Source organism: Pteropus alecto, unplaced genomic scaffold, assembly GCF_000325575.1.
Source record: "Pteropus alecto unplaced genomic scaffold, ASM32557v1 scaffold1244, whole genome shotgun sequence".
Classification (NCBI taxonomy): domain Eukaryota; kingdom Metazoa; phylum Chordata; class Mammalia; order Chiroptera; family Pteropodidae; genus Pteropus; species Pteropus alecto.
Genome location: NW_006435702.1, coordinates 192,052 through 216,407, shown reverse-complemented (window position 1 = coordinate 216,407; position 24,356 = coordinate 192,052). Strand labels below are relative to the sequence as shown.

General features: G+C 34.0%; 1 protein-coding gene across 1 annotated transcript in view; it reads left to right on the top strand.

The window, feature by feature from the left end:
- The first annotated feature begins 3,827 nt into the window (after window positions 1–3,827).
- Window positions 3,828–24,356, top strand: part of BRWD3 (bromodomain and WD repeat domain containing 3) — a 126,907-nt gene continuing 106,378 nt past the window's right edge. Inside the window, exons 1-6 of the mRNA XM_006910776.3 lie at window positions 3,828–4,098; window positions 4,224–4,282; window positions 4,487–4,516; window positions 4,928–4,987; window positions 16,012–16,162; window positions 17,510–17,608. Coding sequence (XP_006910838.1) covers window positions 4,068–4,098; window positions 4,224–4,282; window positions 4,487–4,516; window positions 4,928–4,987; window positions 16,012–16,162; window positions 17,510–17,608 — 430 coding nt within the window. The 5' untranslated portion in view covers window positions 3,828–4,067. The remainder of the gene's footprint in view (window positions 4,099–4,223; window positions 4,283–4,486; window positions 4,517–4,927; window positions 4,988–16,011; window positions 16,163–17,509; window positions 17,609–24,356) is intronic.

The following is a 24,356-nucleotide window of genomic DNA, read 5'->3' as shown; positions in this document are numbered from 1 at the left end:
ACCTTTAATAAGAAAAGGTCATTATAAGCTTAAATAATAATAAGAGAGTTGTTATAACAAAAGAGTAAAGAACGTTCAGCATACACAGGACAAACTGAGATAACAATGACTGAAAAGGGGGGGATTCAAAGATCCAAATTCGCAAAGGAGAATGGAGATAAGGCACATGCAGAAGAAAATGACTACTATATATATATAACTATCCTCTACATACTCATAATGGTAACCACATGCCAAAGATTCAGAATTGAAGTATTTAACATAAAACAATAAGGTCCAGAGGGAAACTCCACAAAACTCAAACAAAATTAAAAAGATCAGAAACAGAAGGACAAGGAAGCGATGGAAACACTGAGCTATCAGAAAGCAAAAGATAAAATGGCTATAGGAAAACTTCATATTTCAATAATCACCATAAATGTAAATTGACTGAACTCACCAATAAAAAGGCACAGAGTTGCAGATTGGATCAAAAAACAAATCCCAACCATATGCTGCCTCCAGAAGACACATCTCAGTTCTGAAGACAAATATAGGCTCAAAGTGAAAGGGTGGGAAATGATATTTCAAGCAAATGGTATTCAGAGAAAAGTGGGAATAGTGGTATTAATATCAGATGAAATAGACTTCAAAATAAAAAAGGTAAAGAAAGATACCGAGGGACACTTCATTAGTGACAAAGTGAATCATACACCAAGAAGATATAACACTTATTAATATCTATGCTCCCCATCAGGGAGCCCTGAAATATATAAAGCAATTACTAACAGAACTAAAGGGAGAAACAGACCAAAACACTATCATCACAGGGGACCTAAATACCCCACTGTCGGATATGGACAGATCATTCAAACAGAAAATCAATAAGGAAATAACAACCTTAAATGACACATTAGACCAACTGGACATAATTGATATTTACAGATCCTTTCATCCCCAAACAGCTGCTTATACATTCTTCTCTAGTGCACATAGAACATTCTCAAGGACTGACTGCATACTGGGACACAGAGATAGCCTCAACAAATATAAGAGGTTTGAAATCATATCAACCATATTCTGTGATCCTAATGCTTTGAAGCTGTAGATCAACTGTATAAAGAAAGCGGGAAGCACAAGAAATAATGTGGAGATTAAACAACATGATACTGAAGAATAACTGTGTCAGAGAAGAAATAAAAAGACAGATCAGAAGTATATAGAAACAAATGATAACGATAGTACAACATATCAAAACTTTTGGGACAAGGCAAACGTGATAATAACAGGAAAGTTCATATCAATACAGGCCTATCTCAAAAAACAAGAATGAGCCCAAATAAACAATATAATGCTTAATCTTAAAAAACTTGAAAAGGAAGAACAACTGAAGCCTAAAATCAGTAGAAGGAAATAAATCATCAAAATTAGAGCAGAGTTAACAAACAATCCAATCAAAAAATGGGCAGAGGACCTTAACAGACACTTCTCCTAAGAAGATATACAAATGGCCGACAAACATATGAAAAGATGCTCATCATTGCTAGCTATTAGGGGAATGCAAATCAATACCACAATGAGATAGATACCATCTCACACCTGTTATAATAGCTGTTATCAACAGGACTAATAACAAGTGTTGGAGAGGATGCGGAAAAAAAGGAACTCTCATACAATGCTGGTGGGACTGCAAACTGGTACAGAAAACAGTATGGAGGTTCCTCAAAAAACTAAGAATTGATCTACCATATGATCCAGCAATCCCTTTACTGGGTATTTACTCCAAAGACTTCAAAGCCCATATCCAAAAAAAAAAATTTGCACACCGACGTTCATGGCAGCAATATTCATGGTGGCCAGGATATGGAAGCAACCAAAGTGTCCTATAAGAGACGATTGGATAAAGAAGCTATGGTACATATATTCAATGGAATATCACTCAGCGATAAGAAGAGGTGAAATACTGCCAGCTGCGACAATGTGGATGGACCTTAAGGTAATCATACTAAGTGAAATAAGGCAGACAGAAAAAGTTGAAAACCATATAGTATCATTTATATGTGGGATATAAACCTAAAAGCATCACACAGGACAAACAGAGACTCTTGGACATGGACAATAGACGAGTGGTTACCAGATGGTGGGGGTGGGGGGGGTGGGGGAGGTAGTTGGGGTAAAAGGGGTCGAATATGTAGTGACAGAAAGAAATCTAACTATGGGCGGTGAACACCCAATGCAATATATATATATACACACACACACACACATACATAATATCTTACTGTTAAATTGTACATCTGAAACTTACTGGATTTTGTTAACCAATGTCACCATAAAAATAAAGAGATTAAATGAAGTAAAGTGTGTTAAGTGTTTAGTACATGGTAATAGCTTAATAAATGTTAAATGTTATGTATATTATACTTGAACAGGTAAAAATAGTCTGTTAGTCTGTTGTTTTGCTAAACTGTTTGTTAATGAATAGTGTAGGGTTTATGTATCTTTTCTTTTCAGTTAATGGTATTTGTTTTATCAAGTATTAAAGCATAAAGACCAAAGAAACACCTATCATATCACAATTACCTTGTGTGGTTATTTCTTTCTGAAGGGTAAAATAATAGCCAAATTGAGAACTAACCAACTTACTTTAAGTTTATGACTATTTTATGCTATTCTAGGTCCACTGAGGTCAATGGCTGAACTCTGAGTGAGGAAACCAAATTCCTAAGAATCCAACACTAAACTTAAAATGTGAACCTTCAAATTCGAATACTTCAATGTAAATAGTACATGCAGCTTAAACAGCCTTTCAGGTCTCATCAGGTTCAGCTTCTATTAACTACTTCTTTTGGTTAAGGGTTTAGGTTAGAACAGAAAATTATTAAGTAAAGAAGACCCAGTTTACTATGTGTGTCAATTACTCTACAAATCATTTAATCACTTAACATTTCAATAAATAAAAAATAATGCAAGTTGGTACTATATTGAGTTTGGGATTATATACTAAGGAATGTTGCTCCAAACATGTAGAAAACTACCTTGCATATAGATATGCAACAATACATAAACATCCACGGTTAATGTAAAATAGTCTGGCTTGTTTGAAGACACAATTGAAAATTATCCTATAGGAATGGGTGATATATGGCATATGTGAAATTTTCAGAAAGGGAAAAAAGAAAATGCTTCATGTGTGACAGCAGCAAACTCCTCCCGTAATATTTATTAGAATCGGGGGACATTTTCAGAACTGTTCTTGCCCTATAACGATATGAGCCCTGAACTTTGGACTGGCAAGTACAGCATTTAAAAAAAAAAAAAAGTCCTTTTAAGTAGAAAGAAGTGACGGAGAAGTAGGGGTTCCTTTTCCTCCCTTTAGTCACAAGATCCCTTAGCAGCTCGCCTCCTTTCGGTGGAGGAGAGGGAAACAAAACAAAGCCTCTTCCGTGCAGGGAGGAAAACGAAGAAAGCAGTTGATTCAAGTCAGCGGCTCACATGTTCCTTACCAACACGACAGAGGGTAGGGTCCTGGACCGGAAAGGGTCCGATTGCCCTTAACAGGAAGAGTAACCCACTGGAGAGCTCACGGAAGAGAACGCCACCACCGAGTTCTGCAGCGCCTGCCAGAGCGTCAGCTACCTCCCCCTCCTTCCTCTTTCCGGGAGCGGTAGCTAGGCAACCGTTGGCCTGCTGAGAGAGCGGAGACTCGGCTGCTGCCGTGGTGCCTCTGGCGGCGAACTACCAGCGCTGCAGCACCCCCCGCCCCCCCGCCCCGCACACACACACAGTTTTTACCTTCCCCTCTCTCCACCCCCTTTGCCTCCGCCCAACCCTCCGCCACTTCGGCTCCTCCCTCTTCTTCTCTCTCTCCCTCTCCTTCCTCCTCCGCCTCCTCAGCTCTAGGGCTAGAATATCTATGGGTCGAAACGTGATGCGATGAATCCGAGAGAGACCGAAACTGGGACGAGGAGTACGGCGGAAGCGGCGGGACTACTGGGCATGGGGGCTTCACCACAATAGAGGCAGCGCCCCCACCCGCCGTCGCCAGCCCCTCCGGATCGGAGCCCCCAAATCCCCTCGAGAAAAGGATGGCGGCGGCACCTACCCAGATCGAAGCCGGTGGGTAGCTGTGTCCGGGGGCCAAAGGGATGGGGGCTTAGCACGACGGCTGTCAGTTTTTTTTGAAAAAGCTTCTATTTCTCTTCTTTGCCTCCCTCTCAACCTCTTTCCCCCCTCTTCTTCAGAGCTGTATTACCTGATCGCTAGATTCTTGCAGTCCGGACCCTGCAACAAATCCGCTCAGGTGAGAGGGAGAAGGATATCTTGGGAGTCTTGGGGAATGGTTCCGAAGGGGAAATCGAGGCAGCGGGGTGTGCGGTTCTGCTGAGGGTGAGGGAATGGCCGGCCTTGACTAGTACTACCGTCAGCGGCTGGGTTCAAAGTGGGAAGGGAGGAATGGATTGATGGCCTGAGCTGCTCCTCATATCCGTGTTTCCCTTTTGCTCAGGTGCTAGTTCAAGAGCTCGAGGAGCATCAGGTACGGAACCCCTTCGGGAAAAGGTGGGGAGGGTTAGGGTGAGTCTGAAGGAAGGGAAGGACAGTCAGAGGGTAGGGCAGGGGCCAGAAAGGAGGCTTGGATCTGGGCACTCAAAGCCGTGGTCACAGGGATGAACCCTCAAAAGGGGCGGATGTCACTGGGGTCTCAACTCGACCCCCGTCTTTATGCCTGTGGGAGGCGTTTTTTCAAGATTTCCTTCTCTTCGGTCTCCCTCCCCCCTCCCCCCCTACACACATACACTACTCGTCTAGCTCTGGGGCAACAGCTATCGGGCCAAGAGAAATAAAGACGCCTAAGGGTCGAGGACCGGGACCCAGGCTGGGTCGGGTTGATGGGGAGCAGAGGCTTGGCCTTTATCGTCACCCCCCCCTTCTTTTCTCCGGCCCCCAGCTGATTCCGCGCCGCTTAGACTGGGAGGGGAAAGAGCACCGAAGAAGCTTCGAGGATCTAGTGAGTAAAGTTTTTATTTCAACTTATCCCACCCCTTTCTCGGCTTCCTCCCCACCTTGTTCCCCTAGCCAGCCCCCGACCCTTCAGCCTACGAGGCTCCAGAGCTCACTGCTGAGCTGAGCTGAAGAACGACTGCCCCTTCCCCCCTCGCGAGTCGGCGAAAGGGTACCTTGCCCTCCCCCTGGCCTCGCTTGATTCCACCCGAAAACTTTGAGGAATGTGAGTTGTTATCGGAGATGCCGTATTGTGGATTATGAATATGTTAGAAACATAGGGAAAGGCCCATTGTAGGGGGAAAAGAGAGAGAAACCAGGGGGTTATCTTGGGGCACGTACCAACGACTGACGCTGGCCAATGACAGCATTGATAACAGCCTGGAGTTCCGGATTAGTGGAAGAAAACTGGTTTCTGGTTGGTCCTGGCTTGAAATACGGGAACTGAGGCCAGAATCTGTCTTTTTTGGGGGTGGGGATGAGGGAGGGGGCTCGGGAGGGGAGTCGAAGGATCGAATTTGGGAAAAGGGACACAATTAAAAATAGGGAGCATCGAGCGAATTCCAAAATTTGCTGAGTACTGAATGAATTTGAGTACTGAATAAAAACATAATGGTTGTCTATTCTCAGATTTTAGAAAATAGCTCATCAAATCATTATTAAATCGCATTTGTGCACATACGTTTTCACAACTATGGATTATGACCTTTTTGAGAATTGATGAAACACGATTTGGGGTTTACAAGGAGACAAGAATGGTCATATTTTAAAATAGAATATACTTTAGTAAAGGACCAAAGGCGTTAGATTGACTGTGTTGTTTCTCCTGCAAATATAATTTACAGTGTAAATGTATCTTCTGTTTAGCGTTGACACGCACAAAAAGATGATCCTTTTTATTTTGGTGAGGATGTTCTCTTGTGTTAGCCACTGGCACAGTGAATTGGAAGGAAGTGAAAAAAGAAAGGGGTGATGTTATTAAAATCTAAATTGAGCTATATTCTAAAAAGATCCAAATGGAGAAAAATCGGACAAAGTTAAAGAAAAAGAAACTTGGAGGATATGGTAGACTAAATATAAATAAAATGATTTAAAATTTGCTTGCAATAAGACAGTATTTAAATTGATTTGGTGTTCATTTGATATTTCTCTTTGTATTAAATTACAATAATGAGCCCACGTTCATTATTACCAAATCTATTTTATTTTTTTGCAAATCACAGAAAGTGGTATAATGATTGTGATAAGTATAAACTCCACCATCTGTACTATTAATGGTAAAGAATTCTCAGATGGATAAATTATTCCTGAAAAACTGTGTGTATTATCAGTTTAATTAGTAGTTAGGCTTTTTGTTTAACTTAAGTTCAGCCAAAAAAGGGCAAAAACAGCAGTGCCTACCAATATATGTTTTAACACTTTATGACTAATGTGGTTTTGAAGATAGAGTTTTATACTGAGGTGTATTGAAAATGTTTTCGTTTACCTTAGTCTGTAATGGACCATTTTAAGCAAGTAGCAAAAGAAGACTTAAAAGGAAAAAGCTTTTTAAACATTAACTCAACAGTGATGAAATGTAAATGAACACCAAAATAATTAAATATACAGTTTCCAACCACACACATACAAAAACAAAACAAAACCCAGCTTCCTAGACTTCCTTATATTGTAAAGGCATATTTTTAAGTAATTGTAAGGTATATCCACTTCATGCTTTATATTTTCTTAACATTTATACATATGCTTATCTGTATTTGACTAGTCATTGTTATGTTAATGGTAAGAAAAGATTCAGTTGCTATGTTTAGAACCTAACTTCCATTTGAGTTACTCCCAGTTTTTCTCTAATTAATCTATGCATAGTTAAGTAGTCATTCTGCTTTTTCCTTTTCTATTTTTTTGAGTTATTTTTCTGGGCTATATTCCTAAAGTGTAGTTATCAGGTCAAAGCGTCTCATTATTTTATAGGCTCTTGTCATATACTGTAAATTTGCTTTCCAGAAGATTGTACTAATTTATAGTGTTACCATCTAGGTATTTAAGGTGAGTTTTTAAAAAATATTTTTTATATCTTTTGATAGCTTTAATTGGTGAAAATAGTCCCTTAGTTGATTTACTAAGCTATATTCCCCATTGTTAAACTTTAACCAGTTATTTTTTTAATTGTTGTTAATCCATCTGTAGATCCATACATATACTTGATTTTCACCTTTATCTTTTTTAAAAAAAAAATCATATTGGGGTGACATTTGTTAATCAAATTATATAGGTTTCGAGTGTACAATTCTATCATGCATCATCTTTTGCCTTTATCTTTTTAATTTGTTTTTATATATTTTTATTTTATATACACAGAATTTCTTCTATTGTTTGACATTATAGATAGTCTGTCTTGTTTTTAATTTAATTTTTATGTAGTACACTTAGGTTTTTATTTTTCTAGACTTAGGGATATTATCTACCTATAGATTTCTTTGTAAGAGAAGAGGGAACAGGGCTGAGTGAGAATATGAACAGAAGGAAAAGAAGTGTAGTAGCTGAGAACGTAGCGGGCAGCTTTAGATTGATTCTAGATTCAGCAGTTGTGTTGTTGATTAAAATTATTATACATCTGACCTCTGATTTTGAGTGGCTTCATTGTGGAAGAGATGTATTTTTTTCCTTGTATGCATTTTTTAAAGTGCTATTAGAACAATGGATTTATACAGTGTGATCTTTGATTTAGCCACATGTTTTGGATTGAAATTTAGGGCAAGGTATTAATAAATAGTATAATCTTATATGTATGTATAGTATCAATAAGTAGTATAGTCTGATATGTTAAATATAACAACACTTCAAACAAGATGTACTAGGGTATAAAAAGGAAATACTACAAATTTATAATGAAGAAGTAAAGGACTATAAACAAAGATATCGAAATACTGAATTGGAGTTGCACAGCCATGTATACTACTATTTTAGAAAAAAATTTTTGCCTTAAATCTCCATATGTATGTATGGTTTCACTTGAATTATCTGTACAGCTTAACTTGATTTATCCAGAAGAATATTAAGATAAGTTGATAACTACTGTTCCTATTACATATTCTAGATATTCCCCCCTTAAATCTTATTTAATGTTTTATTTAAAAATTGGAATGTAAGGCAAGGTGCTTTTTTTGTTAAAGCTACTTGCAGGCAAATACTGACATAGAGAGATCTGAAGTGCCTTTAAAATAACGTCTGTACATGAAATGTCAGTTTATGTTGAACTGTAAAGTTTTTTAATGTGGCATTCAAAATAAAACATTCTAAATTAATGTTCAGAATTTTAAGTAATGATATTGGGAGAATTTGAAGTCATGAGGATTGTTTCTGAAGTTTGTTCTGGGACTTTTTCTTTATATCTGCTTGACTTATGTATAACATAATAGATTTTCTTCTTACAATTTATCTTAAGGTAGATCATTTAAATAATTACATATGTCCTTTCATTTGTGGGACCTTGTTGAATTATTGGCTATTTATTGCTTCCTCTTTGGAGCTTTATCAGAGATAACAAACTTAGGAATGGGGGGGTGCGATTGTGTTTAAATGAACAGTTTTTGTAAATATAAACATTTTATGGTGAAGTGGTGACTTGGAAACTTCTTACAAAGGCTCCTTTTAAGATTTTTGAATCATTTTAAGGGGACTTCTATTATAATACTGAACCAGAGGCATAATTATCTTTAGCTGTGATATATATTTTTACATTTATTCAGCATTTTTCATCCATAGAATTGAAAGTACTAATTAATGCTTATGGTTGGAGTGACAAAAGATTGTTTTCATTTTATCTTATGTATAAGAGACTTGAAGCAATTTTATGCTCTTAAAAAACTTCTATCAAAATTGTATGTTCACTATTATCTTTAAAGAGAACACATACATCTCTGATATGTGTTGTTATTACAGCTTCCATCTGCATATAACATATTCAAATTTAAAAGTGTTTTCACATTATCTCATTTGATTCTCACCAACTACTTTAAGTTAAAGCACTGCATTTGAATTCCAGACATACCTGTATTTTTTTCTTACCTTACCCAGCTCTTGTTACTAGAAATAGCTTAAATTGTTAGAACTGTAGAATAATCTTTGAGTGCTGGTAGCATAGTTATTGCATCTCTCAGAGTGGAAGCAATTTAAGCATGTATGATTTATTAACTGCTGTGTGGACACACAGCCATAGTTAGGAAGAACAGAATGCATCTTGGGAAACCAGAAAGTATGTGCTGCTCAACCCCTATGTGGATAAAATGCTAACTGATAGGTATTCTGGCAGAGAGCAATTAGTGTTTGGAAACTATTATTATTCACTACTGATTTGCTTGAGCCACATGTTCATTCTTGCTTTTTGTAATATTTTGGCTTTAACTATTTGTATTCTTCTTTGGTCCCTTTTTTTCCCCACACTCGGGCTCTAGGAACATACTTTGGATGATTAAAATCCTTTTGGAGATTTATCATTAGTCCTAGGAAAACTGGGATCAGTACAAATGAGGTGGTATTAAGAAAGTGAAGAGAGCTGCTGTTAGGGAGTAAGTATTTGAATTGTGTAAAGTTCCCTTATAAAATTTTGTCCCGAAAGCACATTTGTCAAATTTGAAATTAGTTTAGTTTGTGTGTTTTTGTTCTTGTTTTACTGATGTTGATTATTGATTAATTAATTAATATTTTTTGGTAAGGAGCAAAATAGTAATTTAAAGGCAATTTAATGTTTGTGTCACATTTTAGAGATGCCCTTTTTTGACATTTCTCACATAACATTTTGTGGGTAGTTTGAAAAGACTGTAAGATTTATTCTGGAAGATAGTCTTTACTTGCTGAGTGACCCTGTGCAAGTTACTTAACATCTCAGGGATTTAGTTTCCTTATTTATAAAATAAAAACCTATACCTGTTTTACAAGATCGTCTTATGAACCAAATGAGTTAAATATGAAAGAATGCATTTTGTTAATTGAAAACACTGTGCAAATGCATCGATTACTAAATTTAAAGAAGACAGAGGTTTGCAAATATATTCTCCCATTTTGATAGTTGCCTCTTGGTCTTGTTGATGGTTCCTTTTGCTGTGCAGAAGCTTTTTAGTTTGAATGATCCCTTTCATTTATTTTTACTCTGACTTAGACAAAGATGTACATATATACAATGGAATACTGCTTAGCCATAAGATGAAATACTGCCATTTGCAACAGCATGGATGGACCTCGATTATCATGTTAAGTCAGACAGAAAAAGTTGAGAACCACATGATTTTACTCATATGCGGGATATAAAATTGAAAGCAACACACAAACATAACAGAGACTCATGGACAGGGACAGTGGATTAGTGATTACCAGAGGGAGGCGGGGAAGGAGGAGGTAAATAGGGGTAAAGGGGGCCAAATATTGGGTGATGGAAGAAAATTAACTTTGGGTGGTGAGCACACAATGCAATGTACATATGACATATTATTGAACTGTACACTTGAAACCTATTTGATTTTATTAACCAATGTCACCCCAATAATTTTAATTAAAAAAATAAGACAGAGGTCGAATGGCTAGCATGGAAATCTGGAGAACTATGACACCAGAGTTTATATTTTTTTAGCTAGGTAATTATTACCACTTGATATTTTCCTAATATTTGTATAAGGTAAGGTACATATAAAACAGTACCATTAAAAAAAGTGTTTCAAAAGTGAGTGTCAGAATTGAACTCCTAATGAGTGTTTTGAAGTGCATCTGTTAAACAAGACATCATCATTATATTAAAAGATACTTAGTGTTATTTGCATTTTTATGGATTACAGGAAAGTAATTCCATATGATATTGGTGTAGTATTCACTTTTTTAAAAGTGGGAAGTGTGTCTTTCCATTGTCTTATTGCAGGAATCCTCAATCCTTTTGATTAATCTTTTCTTATCCTGAAGTTATTTTCTATATATTATTGATAATTAATTCCTCATATTTTAAATTACATTGTTGAAGATGTTTTCTCATACTCTTTAGTATCTACTATGGTGCTTTATAATTAGCTGGTCATGTTATTATTTGTTAAATTTTCTTAACTTTTGTTAGAAGCATTTCATGATACATACTTTTAAGGCTTATTTAATCTGCCAGCTGGTACTGAATTCTTTAATTGGACCTTTCTTTACTGAGAAACTTCTAGAATGTGGATGGGTCCTTTGTCTTTGTTTTGATGTTATCTGTTCTCAAGTTTATAGTACCTGTACAGTGCTTTTTTGAGTCATTATAACCCAGAGAATATTTGAGCTTAAGTAGATTGCTCTGCAGGTCTCATTCTTGAGGATATCTCAAAACTAATAAAAATAAAAAACGAATGCTACGAATAATGATTAACATTTTTAAAAGAAAGTGTTAAGAAGTCTTAATACTTTTGTAGCCCACCATGCTAACCAATGGTATCACTACAATTTAAGACCTACCTGTTTTCTTTGCCTTTATGCCCATCCCCCCTTCAAATTCTGTGAACATTAAAACTCAACACTTAGAAATGCAGATATTTATATTTTACCAAAAAGTATCAAGAGGAAAATATTAATTTTTAATGTTTTCTTCCAGTCTTGTTTTTTATGTTACAAGTACATGTTTTTCCTTCAAAATCAGATGATACTCTGGAGAGAGTTTTTTATTGTACAACATTGTGGAGGAACATCTTAAATACTGAGGAGATAGTATGAGCTCCATCACTATGCAGGCTGCATTTACTGGGTAGGGGTGCCTTTCTCTTTTCCTGGAATGCCCTCAGTTCCCTTTGTCTGTCTTGTGCATTTTTACTTAGCCTTCAAGTGTAAAATTGGACATGAGCTAAGTCCCCCCCCGCCCCCCCCGCCACCATGCTTTAGGTAGTGGGCTTCTTTGCTTCCTTAGTTCTCTGTGCTAACCTCTGGGCACTTGTAGCTTTGATTTGTTTCTATTTACTAGTTTTGTTTCCCCTACTGGGCCAGTGGATTCCCTTAGGGCAGCAGCGTAATCTTCTTTCCATTGCATCTCCCTATACTTTACATAACTGAAGAATGAGTGCATGAGTAAAGGATTTTGTTTGTTTTTACCAAATCATATGAGGTGGTTATCATTACTCCCTGTTTTACAGATAAGGAAGCTCAGGCCCAGAGAGACTGAATAACTTTGCTGGCCACATAGGTAGGAACTGGGGATGCTGGAATAATTCAAATCTTAAGTCCTTTTTACTATACCACACTTCCAGAAGGAGTAACAGCTAGTAAATTTTAGAGCCTGAATAATCCAAGCTCTCAGACTTCCAAGTTCCGTGCTAGTGCACTTACATTGATATATTTAAAGCTTTGATGTGTTTTTCAAGATCTGTTTCGTTTTCTGTCCCTAAATATATATAAAAAAAATGCAACTAATTTTTTGCATGTGCTTCTTCTATCCCCCACCCCCCAAAATTACGATCTCAGATAAATGTTGCATTTTATTTCTTCAGCATATGGTCCCAGTTTGATTCTTCATTTTACCTTTGTAGTCATGATCTTAGTTAGAAAATAAAACATAAACAATTTTGTTTTATTCGTTTTCTTTAGAGTCTCTTGTCTGATTCTGTTATTTCTAAAAGCCAAGATAAAAACGATACCATTACAGTCTGAAAATTAGTATTTCAAATGTAGCTTTTGGTGCAGGCCTGGCCCCCTGGTATTAGATAGGTAACTTTTGCATTTTATTCAGTACCCAGCTGGATTCCTTTTTACTAAGTATGACGAGCACAATTATCTTAGTGAACTCTCTTGTCCTCTCACTAGTTGTAATGATTCTGAAGTGTGGTAATTCAGTTATTAGATTTGCTCTTTAGGTCAGCCAATCTTCCTATCAAGAAGGTATATAACATAGGCTTCATTTAATTTCTTTCAGTTTATCGAAATGTATAGTTTTAATTTTTACAGTCTTTGTGTTAATTATTTTCATAATTTTTCAACTGCCTTAATAGGACAGTAATAGAGCAGTGAGCAGGGAGACCAGAACCCTCCTGTCCATTCATTGTAACTGTTGGGTTTCACTTCTATGGATCTGTTTTTCCTACTATAAGAAGTGGAATTAGGTTGGCTATGTATGAGGATCCTTCCAAGAGTTATAATTTAACTCTTTGGAATGGTTTTACAGAATAATACAGAAGTTTGTATTATACTCTTGAACTTTGTTTTTGGAGAATGCTTTTCTTCTCAAGGAGCTTGCTGTGTTACTTGTTAGCCATTATATTCCAGAGAAAGAAATGTGGTTAAATAACTGAAATTGGAATATTTGAGGTATAATCAAAAAGAGTGGCTTATAGTATTAAAGCATGAATTTCATAGACTATTTTAATGTTTTCTTTTAATATTACTAATAACATTAATATATTATTATATCCCTACTAATTCTAATATAGAACTTTTAAAAATTTTAAAAAGTAATTACTGAGGATAGTTAAGAGTTCTTATGCCTAAAAAGATCACCTTGAAAAAATTGCAGCTTTAATCAAAGCAAATGAATTAAAGTTAATGTTAACTATCACTTATAAGTCCTGAAGTTTGATTTAGAAGGAACTATTATTGAAAGAATTGTGCTAATATAGTCTGGAAGCTTGCTAATGTTTAAAGGAGAAGCCAACAGATTCAGACTCAAAAGTCTTGTTATTGCCATTGTGTTGAAAGAATCTGTTTCTCTAGTACTGCTTTATAATCAAATTTTTGTTGATTTTAGAAGAATGGACTTTTTGAATGGGACCACTTAGAAACTGAGCAGTTTTCTATTTTTATAGGGTGAAACTCAAACTTGTGACATTTACATAATAGTTTATAATACAGATCTTCAAGGGGGAGCATTTGGGAATAGATGAGCTTTGTTTTAGTTGTTTAATTAATGACTATATGTTTTTAAGTTACTGCTGAGGAATTAATAAAAATTTTGTGTAACAGAAAACCAAACATCATCGTTTCTATAAAATGAAGTAGCCAGAAAGCTTAAGATGTCATTTCCATATAAATCTGACAGATTTTCTATAAAAGAGTAATTCTTCAAATTCATGTTAAAGAACTCCCACCTTCTGAATTATATATTGCTATATATATTGCAATTTCTAGAGTTAGAGTTTTGAAACAAATGAATAACTCTTGAGATGATACGGGATAAAGAAAAGGAAATTCATTTAAAAAACAAGAAAATGTCATTAAAGACATCAGCTACCATTCTACGTAAAGCCTTAATATAGCAATTACTTGATGAAAAAGTGATGGCTGATAGCAGAAGCCTAGTTTATCCAAGACAGTGTTGGAGAGACAGGCATAAGTTATTTTAGATGTTAATATGCAGTATTTTAAAACTTTTTTCTTTGAGATATATTTTTAGAGATACTATGTTTGCATGTAGGCATATTGAAGAAATGCCCTAATGTGGAGAGAATGAATTACAAACTAGGATTTTAGGATATCAGTGTCTAGATAACAAGAAATGATTTTTAGATTGAATTATCAGCTGCTTCGACTTTAATATAACCTGTATATTTTACTAAAATGTAGTTCCATGTAGTTATTTGTTTAGAAAACAAAACTAGAGATGTGAGAAATACATGAAAGAATTTGCTTGATTCTTTGTCCCAATCAGAAGCTAAACCTTGTAGATGCAAATTTAAAATAATCAGGTTAAGTTGCATTAGTTGCTGAACATCATGACATTTGCCCAGGCCCCAGTTATTTTGGCAGATTGAATTTGTTTTTTGCAGGGACTTACAATGATAATTGGTAGGAAATGATTTTTAAAAATCACAATAGAATCAATTATTTCTAGAATTCTGAATACATGTTGGATTATAGATCTTTGACCTGTGTTTCCTAAAAGGCATCCTGATATGAGAATCTAGGATTTTTCCTTTATGAATTCATATGTTATTGCTTATAGATAGACTTTACTTTGGTTTTATTCTTTCATTGATTCAGTGAATAAATATTTATTGAGAACGCGTAATCTCTTCTCATGGTGATCATTAGGTATGATTTACAAAATGATGTTTTTGTGTGTTATTGTTATTGATCTGGTGGGTAATATAGTGGTGTGTGTCCTATGTGATGGTAGACATATACATATTTATGTTTATATTTCTGTCTGTCTATCCATCCATCTGTCCATCCATCTATAACTGTAGCACTTATAAAAATTGGAGTTGTAGCCAGAAGTAGATTTCAGGACCTTATGTCAAGATGAAAATATAGATGTCCGTTTTAATCTAAGGATTTTTAATATTCTAGTTTTTCTCTGTTTACTGTTTTAGTAATTAAGTATTTATGAAGTAAATCAGGGATTGAACATTAGCTTAGATAAAAAATGAAAAAGTTTTGTTTCACTGTCCCAGCCCTATCTACATATATTAACCGTGTTCAGAAATTTATTTGTGTGTTTTAAAAAACAATGTTGCAATGAATTTTGAGCACACAACATAGTTGTTTAGAACATGGTATTTGTAAAATCATTAATTTGATGTTCTTTTGGAAACTAGTTTATTTTAAGAAAAACAGTTCTACTTTATTAAACAAGTATGTCCTGTTAATCCTAAGGGATGTAGATAAGAGTTTCGTGCAAGTTATACCTTTGGTTTTTATTCTTATGATTTATATAGAATCTAGATCCTCTGATTCTTGATCAGTTCATTACTACTGAATAAACAAGTACTAATAGAGTTTTCCCATCATCTTTGTGCTGCTTTGATTTTAGGCATGCTCACTTTTGCTGTTTTCTAGCGCTTATTTCATAAGATTAACAACCAAGCAAATGATTTAATCAAGGAAGTAAGAAAGCCATATTCTTTAATATTATATCATTTAAATATGCTCAATTTTTATAGCTCTTTCTTAAATTTGGTTGATATATTAAATATTTAAAATGTTATTTTGCTGATTACTTATTTTAAAATTGTACTTTGCTGCATGATGGGACAGTTTGGTAATGGAGTAGATTAATGTTCTTAAACCAAATTTGTTTCCTGTGTTTATTTATATTTTTAGGTGGCAGCCAATGCACACATTCCTCCAGACTACCTCCTTAAAATTTGTGAGCGGATTGGTCCCTTACTAGATAAGGAGATCCCTCAGAGTGTTCCTGGGGTACAGACATTATTAGGTGTTGGTCGGCAGTCTCTGTTACGAGATGCCAAAGGTAAGATTTTCACAGTTTTTAGAGGAAGAAGTGGAGAGCAGCATATTTCTATGTTAAGTAAGAGTTCCCTTGCTTTTCTAAATAGTAATTTTCTTCTAGTGTTTCTTATTTTGCCAATATTGTTTTTATTTTCTTAGTGTACAAGTAAAATTTTACAGGCCTAAAAGGAGCCCTTTTCTATAAAACAGTGAATATCACAGAGATAAAAAATATAAAATCTATGCAATCCTGTGGAATAGAGATCTCAAAAGATCACTGCTCTGATTACTACAGTATAAATGCTTAGACTATTTTTATTACATTTTAATGTTCTTAATCTTTGTGAGTCTCAATATTGTCCTAATCACATAGAATATTTTAAAAACAAGTAAAAGAAAATTATGATATGTAAAATTTTTATAATTGAAAATATTTGAACAAAACTATCAACCTATCAGTGACTATTCAATAATAGTTTTTCAGTCTTTTACAGATTTTCCTCAACGTTTTACATGGAACCCCAATATGTAAAATATATAAAATAGTATTTTATGAACATAAAAATGTGAATTAAGCATTAAGGATATCACTTATTGTGATAAATACATCAGGTCTAGCAACCAATTTATTTCTATGTTTTATTAGCATAATACTTTAAAAAAAATCCTAATTCACAAAAATAGTTAACATAAATGATACCGATGTTTAAACATCTTATTTTATAACTTAAGCAATTATTCAATTCTGTTAATTTGGAAGCTTTTAAGAGAGTAGTCAAATATTTTTGTTTGAAAATTGAATTATTAGGTATATTTCATATGTGCTTGAATCTTTAGACATAAATATAAAAGGCAAAAAGCACAACTATTTGTAGTTAGTATATGCAGTGTTGTTACCCGTTAGGGCACAACTGGCAGGCACTGCATAACATAAGCATGCACTAAGAATAAGTGTTTCTGAGTTTTATCTGGCATACTTACATATAGTTGTATCCTTACTTAAATAGTTTTATATGAGTAGACATGTATAAGCCTAAGTATCAAGAAGGACCAATGTAAACTTAAAACCGTGTTAATCCGTGACATATTTATATAAGACTCAAATATATGTATAATAAAAACTTTAGTTCTAGATCAGCCCAGAAATAAAATATCCTGATATTAAGATATTGGTGTTTACCAGTCATGATATATGTAGTTTATAACATGTGTAAACATATGCATGTTATTGTTCACTGTGGTTTTAGTAGTTAAAAAGGTATCTCAACAAGTGAATTGAATACAGACATTTGCCTCTGAGATCCAGTTAAAAAACAAAAAGCAAAAAGCTGTTCTGTTCCTTGACTAACTTTTGAATCTTTTTATATAGACTGTAAGAGTACACTATGGAATGGGTCTGCTTTTGCCGCTTTACATAGAGGCAGACCTCCAGAACTACCTGTAAATTATGTGAAACCTCCAAATGTGGGTGAGTAATGTTCATATGAGTTATAAACATATTCTTGATTTGTTTCTTCCTGAACTCATTATAAAGACAAAAAATAGGTATGAGAATTAAATTTGAAGTATAAACAAACTGCTTTCATTCTTGAGTTTTAATGTGGGTCCAGATGTTTTAAAGCATTTTCACTTAAATAGAATCATGGTTTTGTAAAAGGTGAACTCGATTTCATTTCCTGCCTTCATGTCTGCCTGCCTTCCTCCTTTTTTTCCCTTTCCTCCTTTCCTTTTTCCTTTCCTTTTCCTTTTCCTTTCCTTTCCTTCTCCTCCTCCTCCTCCTCCTCCTCCTCTTTTTCCTTTTCCTTTTCCTTTTCCTTTTCCTTTTCCTTTTCCTTTCCTTCCTTCTTAGCAGGAACATTTTCTTTTTTATATGCTACAGGTGTTTTCAATGATGTGGATGCCTATTTACATATCTATGCCCTGAGCTCAAAGACTTTTACAGGGATCTATGTAAAGATAGCTTTCAGAAGGAAACAAAAAAGTAAATTCTGCTTATATGTGCTTGCCAAACTTATAATAATGTTATAAATTTTATATCTTTATTAAAACAAAAAAAAAATCACCTTTCCCACTTCTAGTTTACTGAAATGCGCATGTCCCGCTTAGATTATTCCTGGGACATCTCTGGCAACTACTATGAAGAAATACTAGTAGTGGTTCCCAAGGAGATCTAGCCATGGAACCATTTATACTAAAGTTAACTCTTACAAAGTGTGCAGAACCAAGCAGCTAGATGAGTAACTGCCACTCTGCTTCCCTATTTTCTCACTCTTTTAAAAATTATTTTATATAATGCCTAGGGAATATATCTTAAATTCAAATCAGAAAATAAGAACACTTCTTTTTTACAGGAAACTTATAGAACTTATTTACCCCAAGAAATTAAGTAAATTTAGGCTAGAAATAATTTTAAAAGGTATTTAGAAAAATTATTGATAAAGATTCATAAGAGTTATTAAGGTAAATTAGATACTTTGATGTATATTGCTAACAATACTCTTCCATAGCCAGGATATTATTGGGAAAAGTAGACTACTGAATTGGGTCTAATTGGACATGGCATTTTAAATGTTTTCCCTCATTTTCAGAGGCAGTTTGTTTACATTCCAGAATTTTCCAGTATTCATTTACTTTTCCCTTAAGCATTTATTCATAATCTATTTACTGAATTTAATTGAGATAGCTTTTATTATTTATGCATTTTTTATGTTCAAAAGATATATTTTTAGCCATAGTATCAACATTATTTGTAATGCTTTATACTTCCTTCAGTGGTCACATATGAAGTGCTGAAGAGCAGCCTCTAGTCTAGAGTATTAGGCTTTCTGTATTTTTTTTTTTCTTCTCTTTTTAACAGTTCTTTTAACTACTCATATGTATTCAAATTTCTGCTGGTTTTACATTCTGACTTAGATCACTTTGTTACTCTTATAGCAATTGCTAAGGAATTTTAATGTCCCTGGCATTGATGCTTTCACAATCTTAAATCTGCCATGTAATCTGGGGAGGAGCTGTTATAATTGAGATAATTCAGTCAAGATATATAATACAGTTGTAATAAAGTTGTCCTCCCTTATCCACAGGGGATATGTTCTAAGACACCCAGTGGATGCCTGAAACTACAGATAGTATTTACCCTATATAGATACTGTGTTTTTTCCTATACATACCTTTTCAATTAAAGGAAGATCTTTATGGTTTCTATTTGGCATATCAGAATTGCCAGCATCACTACTCTTGTGCTTTAGGACCATTATTAAATAAAATAAAGGTTACTTGAACACGAGCACTGTGATACCTTGACAGTTGATCTGATAACCAAGGCAACTCCTAAATGACGAAAGGGCGGGGAGTGTATACAGTGTGAATACACTGGACAAAGCAATGATTCACAATCCAGGCAGGATGAAGCAGGATGGCACGAGATTTTATCACACTGCTCAGAACAGTATGCAATATAAAACTTATGAATTGTTCATTTCTGGAATTTTCCATTCAGTATTTTCAGACTGTGGTTGACTATGAGTAACTGAAACTGTGGATAAGGGGGGACTAGTGTATATACTAATCAAGATCCTTAAGTGTAGGATATTTAGAATGCAGAACCTGATAAAAACTCGGAAGAGTTGACTAGAAAAGTAAGCTAGAAGAATATGAAATCTTTTTAAATTTTGATTTGAGACAGTTTTCTCATTGTGGGGTACAGTTCCCCAGTTACTTTAAAATCAATTAGTTTCATAGTTTTCCAGTGTAAACAAATATTAATCATGAAAGTAAATCTTGAAAGTTTTATCAAAGTCTCTTAGAACTTGAAAGAACTTTAATAATACTACTTCTGGATAAAAGAGTTCCTTGGTCAAGTAAATGTAGGAAACACTGAGTTTAAAATATATGGGAAAAAAATGAATGTATGTAATTCTGCTAAGAGCTTTTCATATGCTTAAATGCATGTGAATCGCCTTATGGGATACATTTCCTAACCCGATAGCAGAAACCCTTTCCTCAGAATACCTGTAACATTCAGAAAGTTTTCTGGGAACAGATTTGAGAAACTAGGTTGTAAACCCCTATTTATGGCAGAAAAACTAAAAGCCCAGAGAAGTATATGATTGGTATAAGTTACACTTGCCTTCTAAACAGTTTATTTCTAAACCATTTCATGGTCAGATGACACCATACTTCCTTGGAATAACAGATCAACTCTTATAGAGCTCCAAAGATTGAGTTTTAGCCACATTACTTTTACTTACCAAGTCAAGCATATTATGGTATAATTCACATAAAATAAATTCTCCCTTTGAAAATATGTAGTTTAGTGAGTTTTGACATGTATACACTTGTATAACCACCAATATAATAAAAATATAGAACATTTGTATCACTCTCTAAATTTCCTTGATGCATTGCAATCGATTCTCTACCTATTCTTCAGCCTCCAGAAATCACTAATTGCTCTGTCACTGTACTTTTGCCTTCTTTAGAATGTCATCTAAATGAAATCATTCAGTATGTAGGCTTTTGTGTCTGTCTGATTATACTTAGACTTAATGATTTTTTGATTCACGCATGGCACCTCCTGTATCATATTTTAAAGGAATTTTTTATATTTTATAAATATTCCTTTTTATCACCAAGTAGTATTCCATTATATGGCTATATCACAATCCGCTTGTCCATTTATCAATTGATAGACATTTGGGTTGTTCCAGATATTGGCTTTTATAAATAAAGCTGCTATAAACATTCTCATTTAGGTCTTTGCATGAACATCTGTTTTCATTTCTCTTGAGTAAATACATAGTGGGATTGTTGGATCATATGGTAAATGCAAATTTAACTTTTTAAGAAACTGCAAAATTGTTTCAAAAATGGCTATCTCATTTTGTATTCCCACTTGCAATGTGTAATTTTAGAATGAACTTCTCAGTTTCTATAAAAAAAGAGACTGGGATTTTGCTTGAGATTACATTGAATCTGCAGATCAATCTGGGGATAATTAGCTTCTTAACAACAATGAGCCTTCCAAATTAGAAACATCATATAATTATTTCAGTTTCGTTTTTTGTTGATTGTAAATAGAAACGGGTTTTTTGTTGTTGTTTTGTTTTTGTATATTGACCTTGCTAAATTCTCTAACAAGATCTAGAAGTGTATTTTTTGTTCGTTTGTTTTTGTTTTTTTGTTTTTGAGATTCTTTGGGATTCTCTACATAGATGATCATGTTGTCTGTAAATAAAGACAAGCTTACTTTTTTCTTTCTAATCTTGTCTGCCTTGTGCTTTTTCTTGTACTATTGAAGTGCTAGTGCCTCAAGTACAATGGTGGATTGAAGTGGTGACTGGACATCCTTGACTTGTTCCTGATCATAGAGGGAAAGCAATCTTTCACCATTAAGGTGTCCTTTATCAGTTTGAGGATGTTTCCTTCTATTCCTACTCTGCATAGAATTTTTAACATAAATAGATATGTCCCACTTATTTATTTTATCCAGTGTATTTGGAATTATACCAGTTATTTCTTTGGAGCTCATTTTAACTATATTTTATGTAGAATAGTGCTACATAAAACTTTTTTGCAATAATGGAGATGTTCTATCTTATGATATCCAAAACAGTAGCCACTAAGCCACATGTAGTTATTGTATCTAAGGAATTAAATTTTTAATTTTTGAAAGTTTGAATAATTTGATATTCAATAACTACATATAGCTAATGGCTACCATATTGGACAGTGCAGATCTAGTACAATACAGTAATCAGTAAGCAGCTCTCTGGATAGCTGTATAAATTGGTAATAGTGTATTTACTCGTGATTTATTTTACAAATTTAACTTCAGATATTTCCAATTTTTGTACTTAGAAAACTACCTTTAGACTTTCCTATTTTGATTTTAGTAACTCACTTTAAAGATCATGTTGTGCCACTTATGTGTACTTAAAAATACCAAGGTCGAATTTCCAAATTCCTATAGGGCAAGAGCAAAGATGCTTATTATATTATTACAGGTCTAAGCTCCAGTCACGCCATTTCATTAGCTGTATGCTTGACTAATCAAATTGGTTTTCCTTGTGCCAAAATTAAATTAGAGGAAGAAAATTGAACTAAATTCAAAACAGTATTAATACCTAATGCCACTCAAAGAAATCCTGGGGCATATGTAATTAATATTAGTAGTATTGTTTGAGATCTTGCAATATAATCATTTTTTGCCATTTCTTTACCCCTTTAAATATTAGTATTTATTTTGGAAACTTCATAATAGTTACACTAAAATTTGAAAATAAAATTCACACAAACACTACTCTGCTGCTGAGCTAGCTTGTCATTACAGAAGTAATTTTAAAAGTCTGTTTCATGTCTGAAATGAATACTTAGAATAACTAGTATTGTAGTTATTATGTGTCATGATAAAAGTTTCAGAAAAATTCCTAACTATAGTCTAAATAATTTTCATAAAATTATCCATAGAAATGGCAGCAGGATGGCTTACTCATTTTAGTTTGAGACTGACATTATACCCAAAGAAAAAATTTACATGCTTATGTTTCTAAACAAAGTCAAAGGCACAATGTGATAAGACTATTTTTAAACCTTTTTTGTCCTTTATCTTTAGTGTAATTGACATATAGCAATGTCCTGTAATTTATATTATAGGTCTATAGTTTATACTGTTTACAGCTTAGGAGGCTTGCATTACCTCTGTAGTCCACTTAATATTTATATGTTACCATAACCTTCCATTTAGCATTGATTGGCTCTTGACTTATTGGCCATTGTATGTTATATATCATAATTAAAGCCAGAATTCACTCGCAGGTGGGAAACCTGCCTCTTGTTAATATGTAAATGTAAATTGAAAGAAAGTAATCTAATTTAAACTTTTTATTTGTTTGAGGTGAATGAGTTTTTGCCAGGAATATTTGTCATCTTCTCTAATTTTATGTAGTTCTTATCTCTTGCCCATGGATAACAGTTTTGCTAGGGCTTGCTTTTTGTTTCCTGCTTCCCTCCACTTACCACCTTCCTCCTTTTTGTACTCACATAATTGTGCATGAAACAAGCTGCTTCTAAAGTCATTATTTGGAGAGGAGCAAAGGATTCTTGTCACACCTGCAAATAATTAGAACTGGAATATAAACTCAGAATCTTTTGTATATGCTACATTGTGAGTGCTCACTAAATATTAAATGAATGGAAGTGCTATAATTGCTGCCACATGGAAACTGAAGCATCTCTTTTAAAGGTATTTATTTGGTTTTATACTGCTCATGAGTTTCTAGCCCCTTGTATCCATTTCTGGAATCAATATTGTATTAATATCAGGATTAATAATTTTAGTTTTCTTAATTTGAAAGAAAACAGATTTTATTATATTTCTTAGTATCATATAAAATATAATGAAGAATTTCTCACTTAATCTTTTTATGAACATTTTTTTCTTTTCTCGTTATTCTTTATTACTTTAGCTTTTGTTTTCAACATATACCAAAGTATTATGAAAGAATTATAGTATTCTATACATTTTACTCTGTACCTTATAGAAATAGAAGTTTATATTTACAGTTCACAAAGGGAAGCTGTAAAACAGTTCCAGATTTATTTAGTTGGAGGAAAAGGCAATTTAAAATGTCTGTATAATAACTAAATCAAGTTAAATGGTTTGGAAGAAAATAGTAAAATAAAGATTTAGGATATTCTCAAATTATATTAAGTGAACTTTGCCGAAAGGCTGAATGGAATTAGAAGTATTGTGGGTTCTTTTTACTGTATCTCACTTAGAATTATCCTAGATATAAGACATTCAAAAACCATGAATATCCATAGCCTGTAGGACCTTTTTTTTTTTGCAATGATAGACTTTTATTTTTATTTTTAAATTAAGCTTATTGGGGTAATTATAAAATTATATAATTTTCAGGTGTATATTATAATTTAACATCTGTATATTATAATTTAACATCTGTATATTTGGGTGTGTTTATCACCCAAAGTCCAGTTTCCTTCAGATACCATATATTTGATCTATTTTACCCACTTCACCCTCCCCCTACCCCGTATATTTGACTCCCTATAACCATCTACATACTATTCCTCCCCCACCCCCTAACCTCTGGTAACAACTAGTCTATAGTCCATGTCCATGAGTCTCTGTTTGTCCTGTTCCTTTGTTGCTTTTAGGTTTATATCCCACATATAAGTGATATCATGTGGTTTTC